The sequence below is a fragment of the Bufo bufo genome, chromosome 9, assembly GCF_905171765.1.
Source record: "Bufo bufo chromosome 9, aBufBuf1.1, whole genome shotgun sequence".
NCBI lineage: Eukaryota > Metazoa > Chordata > Amphibia > Anura > Bufonidae > Bufo > Bufo bufo.
In genome coordinates this window covers 63,457,453-63,470,226 of record NC_053397.1, presented here as the reverse complement: position 1 = coordinate 63,470,226, position 12,774 = coordinate 63,457,453, and the positions used below count along the sequence as shown (strand labels likewise).

At 41.5% G+C, this 12,774-nt stretch overlaps 1 protein-coding gene across 2 annotated transcripts in view; it reads left to right on the top strand.

The window, feature by feature from the left end:
- The window catches only part of LOC120978917 (calcium-activated chloride channel regulator 3A-1-like), an 81,720-nt gene that overhangs the window by 55,111 nt on the left and 13,835 nt on the right, over positions 1-12,774 (top strand). For both annotated transcript variants that reach the window (XM_040407349.1, XM_040407348.1), the window contains 2 exons: positions 4,531-4,758; positions 9,345-9,569. In XM_040407349.1, the coding sequence (XP_040263283.1) occupies positions 4,531-4,758; positions 9,345-9,569 (453 nt within the window). The remainder of the gene's footprint in view (positions 1-4,530; positions 4,759-9,344; positions 9,570-12,774) is intronic.

Genomic DNA, 12,774 nt, shown 5'->3' with positions numbered 1-12,774 from the left:
CACCAGGAAAGATAAAGATTTTAGATTCACCTTTTTGACACAGTACAACACGAGTGTAGGTTTGCTTAAAAACGCCATGAGGAAGAATTGGAGGGTCTTGAGTAACGATCCTATTTTAGGAAAATAAATTCTTAAGTATCCGGATGTTATTTTTACGAGCGCTCCGAATCATTTGGTATACAGTGCCTTACCTAGAAATACCACAGAAAAAAAGGGGAGCAAATTTACTTGGTGTGGGTTCTGTCTCCCATGCAAGAACAGGAGTAAAGAAAAGAAGCAGAGAGCAATACAGACAGTCCGTTCCAATAAAAAAAGATCAGGTTTTTTAAAATTAAAGGAAACATCAATTGCGAAAATACAGGGGTCATCTACGTATTGGAGTGCCCGTGTCGGCCTTCAATATGTAGACAGGACAACCAGAAAATTGAAAACTAGGATCCAAAAACATATCAAAAACTTAAAGAAAGGGCTTAAGACACATAGTGTCTCGCTTCATTTTTAAAAATGCCATCAAAAGGATCCAAAATGATTATGTTTCACTGGTATTGAATTGGTGAAAAATCACTGGCGGAGCGCTCTTAATGTAACATAGTAACATAGTATATAAGGCCGAAAAAATACATCTGTCCATCCAGTTCGGCCTGTTATCCTGCAAGTTGATCCAGAGGAAGGTGAAAAACCCCTGTGAGGTACAAGCCAATTTTCCCCACTTAAGGGGGGAAAAATTCCTTCCCGCCTCCAATCAGAATAACTCCCTGGATCAACGACCCCTCTCTAGTAGCTATAGCCTCTAATATTATTACTCTCCAGAAATACATCCAGGCCCCTCTTGAATTCCTTTATTGTACTCACCATCACCACCTCCTCAGGCAGCGAGTTCCATAGTCTCACTGCTCTTACCGTAAAGAATCCTTTTCTATGTTTGTGTACAAACCTTCTTTCCTCCAGACGCAGAGGATGTCCCCTCGTCACAGTCACAGTCCTGGGGATAAATAGATGATGGGATAGATCTCTGTACTAACCCCTGAAATATTTATACATAGTAATTAGATCTCCCCTCAGTTGTCTTTTTCTAAAGTGAATAACCATAATTTTGATAATCTTTCAGGGTGCTGTAGTTGCCCCATTCCAGTTATTACTTTAGTTGCCCTCCTCTGAACCCTCTCCAGCTCTGCTATGTCTGCCTTGTTCACAGGAGCCCAGAACTGTACGCAGTACTCCATGTGTGGTCTGACTAGCGATTTATAAAGTGGTAGGACTATGTTCTCATCACGGGCATCTATGCCCCTTTTGATGCAACCCATTATCTTATTGGCCTTGGCAGAAGCTGCCTGACACTGGTTTTTACTGCTTAGTTTGCTGTTTATTAAAATTCCTAGGTCCTTTTCCATGTCAGTGTTACCAAGTGTTTTACCATTTAGTATATACGGGTGACTTGCATTATTCCTTCCTATGTGCATCACCTTACATTTGTCAGTGTTAAACCTCATCTGCCACTTCTCTGCCCAAGCCTCCAATCTATCCAGATACATCTGTAGCAGTATACCGTCCTCTTCCATGTTAATTACTTTACACAGTTTAGTGTCATCTGCAAAAAATTATATTTTACTGTGCAAGCCTTCTACAAGATCATTAATAAATATATTGAAGAGAATAGGGCCCAATACTGACCTCTGAGGTACTCCACTAATGAAAGTAACCCAATCTGAGTGTGTACCATTAATAACCACCCTCTATTTTCTATCACTGAGCCAGTTACTTACCCACATACAGACATTTTCTCCCAGTCCAAGAATTCCCATTTTATATACTAACCTTTTATGTGGTACAGTGTCAAATGCTTTAGAGAAGTCCAGATATACGACACCCATTGATTCGCCGCTGTCAAGTCTAGAACTTACCTCCTCATAGAAACTGATTAAATTAGTTTGACATGACCGATCCCTCATAAAGCCATGCTGATAAGGCGTTATTTGCTTGTTTTCAATGAGATCCTCCAAGATAGCATCTATTAGAAAACCTGTAGAAGAAGTTACTTACGGTAGAGCTGTGTGAAAGGAACTTTAGATAATTTGGTGTGAATAGTGATTGGCTAGAACTCCTCACGTGAGTGAAATCGCGTGTATGATGACGTGGTAGGAATGTTTTATGAATGAAATAAGCGGAATAGAGGAGCTTATAGAGGTTTAGGTGTCGGGTGATTATGCTGTGGATTCAATAAATAATGAAATGCTGCTAGGATGATATGCAATATGGATATAATGTTCACAATGTTTTATTTTATTGATGTTTTATTCTGTATTTTATTTATATTTTTTTTTTTTAAATGATGTATTGGATGATGAGGTAGATGGGTGGGATGCAATTGTGGATTTAAATACATGCCCATAATGGGCGGGTTATTCGCCCCTGATGAAGCGCGAGAGCAAAACCCGGGTCGGGCAAGAGTACGAAAATTGCTCCACTGTTTTGATATGCTTTTAACAAGAATATGCTTGAGTACAATAAACCGTTTTATCTGACGTGAGTAATCAGTGCTTCACTATTTGTGCGATCTCTCGATATCCCACAGGAGTGCTTGTTGGAAGAGGGGAGCTCAAATGTGGAGGTTGATGTGTTACCTATGTCCAGAAATGCGAATGGCTTCATGTTAGGAGAAAGGATCTTTGGAAGTGGTTAGCACTTCGCTGAAATTGACTTTGTGAACTTTGCCCTCGTCACATCTGGAACCTAAAAATACAGGCAATGTATCAGAGTGGAATTTGATTGTTTGGACATGACAGTATGGCAGTTAAGTAGAAGCATGCAATGGTGATTTCCTCATCTCCAACTATTTATTGAAACAAAAGCCAAAACCAGTGGTGGGCATACCCCATAAAAAATGTCCATGTCTCAAAAACTTGTCTTGTGGCCTAGAGCATCAATTACAGCTTGACAATGACGTTTCATGCTTTTCACAAATCACAAGTCGACTTATTGTCTGCTGAGGCATGGCATTTCACTGTTCCTAAAGGGAACCTGTCCCCTGGAAAAGACAATTTACACTAATCACAGTACCTTAAAGTATCTCTCATAGTGTGCCCAAAGATGTATTCATATCTTCTTTCTGCGTTGTGCTGTCTCATAAAATCGACTTATAAAACTGTGTTTGGCACCTTTTTGAAGTCGTGCTGAAGTCACGGGGGCAGCGGCCTCCTTGACTCAACCGTCGGATAAGCCCGCCCCTATGCCGCTCCTCTGCATATTGATGGACATTTTTCCCTGTAGCCCAGACCGCGTTCCTCTCGCGCATGCGCCGTGCGCGTCCTGCCGCAGCGCGATCCCGGCTACGGCTCCCTCCCTCTCTGGCATCTGCATGTTCACTGCGCCTGCGCTGCAGTGCAAGCAGGCAGTGATCGCGCTCACGCCGCAGGGGAGAAGCGATGGGCGCGAGCGCTGAACAAGAAGATGCCAGGGAGGGAGGGAGCCGTAGCCGGGATCATGCTGTGGCAGGACACGCACAACGCATGCGCGAGAAGAGCGCGGTCACGGCTACAGGGAAAAATGTCCATCAATATGCGGAGGAGCGGCATAGGGGCGGGCTTATCCGACGGTTGAGTCAAGGAGATTACATCATATACCTTTCAGGTCAAAGATTTTTTTTTTTTTTGCGGGAGTTCTTCTTCAAACCAGACCAGGAAGGTGGCCATTCAAAACCCCCATTCACTTCAGGCATAATCTATTGTATACAGCGGAAGAAATAATTTGGAAAAATTCATGTCAAAATGAACATAATACATTCAAAAGGCAAGTAATCATCCCACGTGGCTCCCTCCTTAACATCTGGGATTGTTACCTACTCATGCCTTGAGAAATATGTGCTGTATCAAATACAAAATCATGAAGGCTAAACCTGTGTAGACCTTAGTACATACTGTGTAGGTATATAAAATACTGCAGTAACATATTATGGGTAGAGGAAATTGACGTGTTTGCTTTATTGTGCATTCCAGGCATGCTATGCAACACATAAAATGCCTAAAGTAGTGAGTTTGGTATCCGTCCTTCTTAAGGTGTGACTCCATTATATGTTTAATGGAAAGCTGAGACTGCTTCCTGAAACACTAACAGGAAGTTGCTATTGCTGTCCGCAATGTTACAGATACCGGGAAGCTGCAGCCCAATCACCAGTCACTATTTCTATAAGCTTACATCGTGCTTGCCATCCCATCCCCCTACTCTGGGGGAGAGGTGTGTGTGGGGGGGGGGTTATGGTAGGACAATAACTAGATCTTTTATAACTGTAACTATTCCTTTATAACCTAAATCTTCTGATCCAGTTATTGATAATAAGGATGTCATACCAGTTATGCCAAATAATTTTTGTATATCCCTCCCTTCTTTCATTAATGCATATATTGTATAGGTCTACAGGAACCTGAAGGTCCCTGCTGCTAGGACAGTTAGTCCCTTAGACTGTGTACACTCTTTAATAATGATTTGCATTTCATTGTATTGGTTTAAAAATTTCACCATTACATTTCTTTGTAGATTTTGGAATTCTGTTCGGAAAGCAACCACGACAAGGAAGCGCCGAATCTACAGAACAAAATATGCAGCTATCGTAGCACATGGGATGTTATTAAAAGTTCAGATGACTTTATAACCACTGGACCAATGTCAGAAGCTGAAGTTCCACCACCTCCATCTTTTTTAATGCTAAAGTCCAGAGCAAGAGTGATTTGCCTGGTTCTGGATGTGTCTGGCAATATGGCCACGGTAAATACCACATTGTTCTGTTAATGCAGGAAGAAATTAGAAACCAATATTAGTATACTAACTTAAAGGGGTTATCCCATGATTATTGGAAAAATTAAAACCCAATCTTATATAGTACATGACATTTTCTTTCTAACACACTTAGGCCTCATCACACGACCGTTGTTTTGGTCCGCATCAGAGCTGCAGTTTTTGCGGCTTGGATGCGGAGCCTTTCACTTCAATGGGGCCGCAAAAGATGCGGACAGCACTCCGTGTGCTGTCCGCATCCGTTGCTCCGTTCCGTGGTCCGCCAAAAAAACATAACCTGTCCTATTCTTGTCCGTTTTGCGGACAAGAATAGGCAGTTATATCAATGGCTGTCCGTGCCATTCCGCAAATTGCGGAACGCACTCGGATGCCATCCGTGTTTTGTGGATCCGCAATTTCAGGACCGCAAAACACACAACGGTCGTGTACATGAGGCCTTAGAACCAGCCCTGTACCTCACATGGATCCAGAGATCTTCCCATTTATTGCTACAACTGCCCTGCTAGATTTATTTTAAGCTGGCAGCTTAGAGGGTTAAAGGGTCCTTTCTACTGTAGCTGGTGTCACAGACTTGAGAAGTCTACCCTCAGTGGGTCCAAAGATCTGGGAGAAGTACTCAAAAAATATCACAGAAAAAAAAAACAACTTCCCCTCAAATCTAACCTTTATTACTACAATTAAAAAGATCCCAAAAATATAACCAAGGAAAACCCCAGAAAAAACCCACAAAGTCCTTATTCCATCCAATCTAAGAGCGGAACTACCGCCCTGACAAGGGTGATCCTACTGTCCCTAGAAAATCCTGTGCACACTGGGGTATTCAGGTAAAGAAGTGGGATTGCAAAAAAGTACTTGTATTTATGTATACTAATATACCTATGTACACATGAAACAGGAATGTAGGATTTTAATTGTTCTGATTAGGGATGAGCGAATCAACTTCGGATGGTACATCTGAAGTCAATTTGCTAAAAACTTTGTTGTAATAATGTATGGAGGGGGGCGTGACCGGAAGCTGAAGGGAAAGGTCGGTTCTCAGCACAGCTTTCCTAAAGATTATTAAATCTAACGCCATCCATTACCTTTTCAAGCCAAGAGGGACTTGGAACATTCAGAGAACAACAAAGAACATCTTCGGTCACAATTGGAGCCAAATCCAGGAAGTTTTGGGAGGCACGGGACCGCAGATACCGTTCGGACCTACAGCCGACCGAAGACCGCGGAGTAAAGTTGCTGAAAGCCTGGAACGGGACCCGTTAACACCGTTGCAAGAGGTACCCAACCAAAGACACCTGTACCGCTCTGTAAGCAGCTGAAGAAGCACCTAAAAGGTAAAGAAGATACCAGTCTCTCACTAACAACAGGGCACCCGCCATTGCCGTGCGGACCCCGAACAGGCAGAGAGATTTTACCTCAGCTACTTACCCTGGTCTCCATTTCTGATGGAGAGAGACAGTATCCTGGAACATAACCTGAAAGCTGCAGCGTGATTAGAAGTACCCGGAGCTTGCAGGTTGTGCCTTACACCACACTCCGCTCTCCACACGGAAGTGCGGATCCAGAAGTGCGGATCCAGAAGTGCAGATCCGCAAATGCAGATGCAGACAGCACATTCCGGTCCCATTGAAAATGAATAGGTCCGCACCTGTTCCACAAAATTGCCGAACGGATGCGGACCCATTTTGCGGACGTGTGAATGGACACTTAGCTGCCAGCCTTTTCCCCTACCCTCCAAACTGCTTCAGAAGCTCTGCTTCAGACCACACATAGGCTGTGCCTAAATTTTTCAGGACCTCTATACCTGCAATAAGAGGTCTGTCTCGTGAATGCACCTTAAAGGGCCCCTGACCCACTTGCTAGCAAGTCGCAGAGGCCTGAACTGCATCCAGTACCGTTTGTCTTAACACCTGTAAGGGTCACAGACCCAATTTTTCTAGGACCTCCTCATAAGCACAAAGAGGTTCCTCCAGTTTCATAATTTGATATGGGGCTCATCCCCAATCTTTCTCAAACAGACCCCTACTCTCATAAACAGAGGTCTCCTTAGCTGTCAACCCAATAAAGGGCCTCAGGCCCAATTTTTCATGATCTTCACAGTTGTTACTATGGAGTAGATTATAACCACTGAAAAGTGACTTGAGAACTGTTACCCCTTTTAACACCGGGAGACTAACTACACATGACTATGTTGTAATCCCCGACATCGGAAGGGGTAATCAGAAGCTGAAAAAAAAGGAGTTTACACCCCCCGCATATATGGTGAAAGTGGGCAGATACAGGGGCCACATTCAGGAATCACAGAAGCCCTACAAGAATCCGACTCTAGCACAATCAGATCTTGATAAATACGTCATGAAGAAAGCTCAACCACAGCCGACAATGCAGTCCGCCACCTCAAAAGGCACCCTGTCTTCCTCAGAGCTAGAACACCATGAAAGAGACAGTGATGAAGATGACCAAACAGATACCCTATTAGACCAACCTATCTCTGTCATTCATCTCTCAAGCATTATCAAAAGCTCTAAACCCAGTGCTGAAAGAACTCACAGAAATTAAAAATGGTAATAATGTATGGAGTTCCCGCTCCGTACAGTATTAGAATGTTTTGGCTCTGATGAGCCGAAGGTATTACTTCGCGAAGTCTCGCGAGACTTTGTGTAATAACTTCAGGAATTTATTATTACTGTAAAAAACCTTAGTACTGAACTCTGGTTCGGTGCCAAGGTTTTTTTACAGTAATAATTAATTCCCAAAGTTATTACACAACGTCTCGTGGGATTTCGCGAAGTAATAACTCTGGCTCATTGGAGCCAATACATTCTAATACTGTAAGGAGCAGGAACTCCATACAGTATTACAACGTTCGTTTTTAGCGAATCGACTTCGGATGTACCATCCGAAGTCTATTTGCTCATCCCTAGTTCTGATGTCTCAGGATATTAGCTATTGGCCCAACGCGTTTCTCCCCTGGATGTCTTATCCTGCGGTTCATTAGGGGGTCTTACTATAGTTGGCAAATTAAGACAATGTTAGATATCACCCCCCTCCCCACTAAGATAAATATCTCAAGGACTAGATGGAACGAGACACGTGCATGTATGGTATATACAAACAAAAAACTAGAGCAATATGGAGACCCCAGATAAGTTTATCAGATTGTGTGTATGGTATGCACATAGATAACGTAATAATAGGTGGATGATATACACATAACAGACGACACATGGGATGCCAGATATATGCAGCATATATAATCTAGGTAGCACCATCAGTATAGACCCCTAAGTACTTATCTTGCCCAGGCTGGTGATGATCCAGTAATCACCCTGGTAGATGATATGTCCTTCCTATAGGGATTTCCCCGGTAGCAGGGACGGTTGTCCAGGGGAAGCTCAACTCAATGTGAATAGCCAGCCTGCCCTGGAGTGCACATGGATGGAACTGAGCAATGTACTTATGACTCAGTGAGCAGGACAGAGAAATTAGAAAAAAAGCAAAAAGCAGGTGGCGCTATACAGATTTCAGTAAATAATTATATGCAAAAAAGTATTCAAATCTAGGTGCTGGTTTGAAAAATGTACAATATTTTATCTGTGGGACTACCTTTATAATGAGAGAAATGTTGGAGGTCCATGTCTCTTAAAAGAAAAGTCAAAACCTAAGTACAGAGTTGAGATATCTTTCACACATATCAATATAAAAGCAGAGATATATAAGATAATGTCTACATGTATGAAGAGATCATCATTATTTAGGTTGAAAAAATACACATGCCCTTAATTTTTTCCACATCTAGCTGTCTGGTGCGGAGAAACACACATGAAGAACACTTGGCCAAATAAAGCCAGTGACGCTTCATGGTGGAGAGAAATATCACCCTTGGCCAATATGGCAGTTGGATAATTTCCTTAGATCAATGAAATAGTTTTCATCTCTATATTATATGAGATAACTGCCCAATGTTAAGTTACTTTTTAAATGTTGACTTTACTACATCTTGTGGTGGGAATTCCAAAATGTGACTACTTTAATGTTCTTTTTACAATGCCCGATGCACAGGGAACTGCTCGTTACCTATCACTGCCTGTTTGTTGAGGCACAGTAAGGTTTTATTTATACGCATCAATCATCCCTTCTGTATGGGGATGAATGATCCCTACTGTGATGAATACATATTCATTTTATGTGGGCAGCACACCACTGTTTGCACAGGGCAATGTTCTGCTCACAAATGATCATTTTAAGAAGCACACGAAAGATGTGATCACTCAACAAGCAAGGATTTGCTTGTTTATCAGATGATTGGTGGCACCTTTACAAAGGACAATTATCAGGACATACGAATAGTCATCCCTGATAATTGTCTGAATCCTCGGCCCATGTAAAAGGGGCCCTAATGTTAAAGAACTCACTTGTATACCCTGAAAAACCTTATGCTGTCATCATAGAAAGTGATCCTCCAACTGCTCTTTCTAATTTATATGCGGTATGTAAGGAATTGCTTTATTTGTGTTTGTTACTAATTCTCCTAAAATCCTTCACTGTACCATAAGTAGGGTCAGCGGTTCCATCGACTACGACAAGCAGCAGCTATCTTCATCCAGCAACTGGTTGAGCCTGGCTCTTATGTTGGCATAGTCACATTTAACGAAACATCCGAAGTAAGAAGCCCTTTGTACCTTACTGTCGGTGATGATGTGCGATGGAATCTTACTTCAAGTCTTCCAGATACCTATAGTGGGAATATGTCTATCTGTGAAGGCATCTCAGCTGGTTTGCAGGTAAATGTCAAAAAATAAATTAGCATTTTAGCAGATCAGACTGCATTGTTTTATTCAAAATTATTAACGATAGAATAGTGGATGCTCACCAGTTGAACTGGAGCCCATCCCACTGACCACCACTCTAGGTAGACACAAAAAATTCAAACAAATGGCTGGCTCACAGTAATTTACATATAACTTTACTAATTCATGTACAGTACAGTCCAAAAGTTTGGACACACCTTCTCATTCAAAGAGTTTTCTTTATTTTCATGACTATGAAAATTGTAGATTCACACTGAAGGCATCAAAACTATGAATTAACACATGTGGAATTATATACATAACAAACAAGTGTGAAACAACTAAAAATATGTCATATTCTAGGATCTTCAAAGTAGCCACCTTTTTCTTTGATTACTGCTTTGCACACTCTTGGCATTCTCTTGATGAGCTTCAAGAGGTAGTCCCTGAAATGGTTTTCACTTCACAGGTATGCCCTGTCAGGTTTAATAAGTGGGATTTCTTGCCTTATAAATGGGGTTGGGAGCATCAGTTGCGTTGAGGAGAAGTCAGGTGGATGCACAGCTGATAGTCCTACTGAATAGACTGTTAGAATTTGTATTATGGCAAGAAAAAAGCAGCTAAGTAAAGAAAAACGCTAAGTAAAGAAAAACGAGTGGCCATCATTACTTTAAGAAATGAAGGTCAGTCAGTCAGCCGAAAAATTGGGAAAACTTTGAAAGTAAGGGCTATTTGACCATGAAGGAGAGTGATGGGGTGATGACCTGGCCTCCACAGTCACCGGACCTGAACCCAATTGAGATGGTTTGGGGTGAGCTGGACCGCAGAGTGAAGGCAAAAGGGCCAACAAGTGCTAAGCATCTCTGGGAACTCCTTCAAGACTGTTGGAAGACCATTTCAGGGGACTACCTCTTGAAGCTCATCAAGAGAATGCCAAGAGTGTGCAAAGCAGTAATCAAAGCAAAAGTGGCTACTTTGAAGAACCTAGAATATGACATATTTTCAGTTGTTTCACACTTGTTTGTTATGTATATAATTCCACATGTGTTAATTCATAGTTTTGATGCCTTCATAGTCATAAAAATAAAGAAAACTCTTTGAATGAGAAGGTGTGTCCAAACTTTTGGTCTGTACTGTATATAATACAACACACTAGAAAACATTACATAAATATAAATAAAAAAAAAATTAATTCATACACCCTATTATATGATCTGGGTCCCTTTAAATGCGGAGCTCTCGCATATATAATGTTTATATAAAAAATTCATATGTATAAAAAAAATTCAAAACATGGTTTCATTGTCTTATAGTTCTTCACTTTGACGTGCAGTTAATAGTGTGGCAATTGTATCTCTCTTCAGTGTCAACTAAATTGCAAGGTTCTCTTAATTGGTAACGAACTTATAAAACATCCTAAGGCCTGTTGCACACGACCGTATGTATTTTGTGGTCTGCAAAAAATGGATCCGCAAAAAATACGGATGACATCCGTGTGCACTCCATATTTTGCAGAACGGAACAGCTGGCCACTAATAGAACAGTACTATCCTTGTCCGTAATGCAGACAATAATAGGACATGTTCTATTTTTTTGCGGAACGGAATTACGGACATACGGAAACGGAATGCACACGGAGTAACTTCGTATTTTTTTTGCGGACCTATTGAAGTGAATGGTTCCGCATACGGTCCACCAAAGAAACGGAACGGACATGGGAAAGAAAATACTTTCGTGTGCAAGAGGCCTAACAGTCTGCTCCAATATTCCCTTGTAGTTGAGTGGCTTATTGTATTGCTTGCCAGTTAACTCGTATGTAATGCGCATATATTATACTGTATTAGTAAAGCGCTTTCTTTAATCCGTATTTTTCACCAATGCTTCATGTATTTGTTACCCACGGATCCTAATACAATGACTGCACAAAGGTGTGCATTGATATTTACCAGTGTTGCGGTACAGCAGAGCCCCAGCCGGCTCTTTGCGTCTTGACGATCCCAGTACGCATGCGCGGGGAAGCGCGAGAGGAGACGCTGCATATTCAAGCTGGCATGTAACGAGGTCTGTCTGCGGGAGACGAGCGCTCATTGTATTAGGATCCGTGAGTAACAAATGGATGAAGCATTGCTGAAAACAACTACGGATTAAAGAAAGCGCTTTACTAATATAATATATGCGCATTACTTTAACTGGCAACCAATACAATAAGCCACTCAACTACAAGGGAATATTGGAGCAGACTGTTAGGATGTTTAATAAGTTTGTTACCAATTAAGAGATACACTATTAACTGCATGCCAAGGTGAAGAACTATAAGACAAGGAAACCATGTTTTTAAATTTTTTTATACATATGAATTTTTTATATGAACATTATATATGCGAGAGCTCCGCATTTAAATGGACCGTGATTATATAATAGGGTGTATGAATTCTGTTTTTTTAAATTTATATTTATGTATTGTTTTATAGTGTGTTGTATTATATACATGAATTAGTAAAGTTATATGCAAATTACTGTGAGCCAGCCAATTTATAGAATTTTTTTGCATTTTTTTATTATTATTTTGCACTCTCCAAGCATTTAATCATTTCTAGTGTAAATCTGAACCCAAACAGCTATTGACCAGGGAGTGTCTAACCACGACCATACACATGCTATGTGAGCCTCCCCTTTAAGAACACTCATTCATCCGACATCTATTCTTCACAACCCCCCGTACATACATGTGTAACTACCATAGCGGCAGACCATGCAACTTCTATGGGGCCCAGGGCAAGAGGGGGCCCAGTCTTACTTGGAATTATCTCCTCTTCTACTGGAGGTAAAAACTTGATCAGGACTCTACCTTTTAAAGGAACAACTTTTAGCAAATGAGGCAGTAGAATAAATGGCCCAAGGGTCATTGAAAAGGGTTTAGGCAGAAACCCTTCTGTCCTATGTGGGGGGGGGGGGGCTGGTTTGATCCTTGCTATGAGGCCCTTACGTCTCTATGTACACCACTGACGGTCAGGTACCTTTAGCGGCAGCTCCCCGAGACCACAATGATTGGGCTTGTTGACATCCCAATTCTCTCACACGTCATCTGCTATTGGGAAACAGTCAGGGACCCTCCATACACATTAGATGTTTGGCCAATCCTACAGATATATACCCAATGTGTATGGTCAGCTTTACTCAATGTTTAACCAACACATTA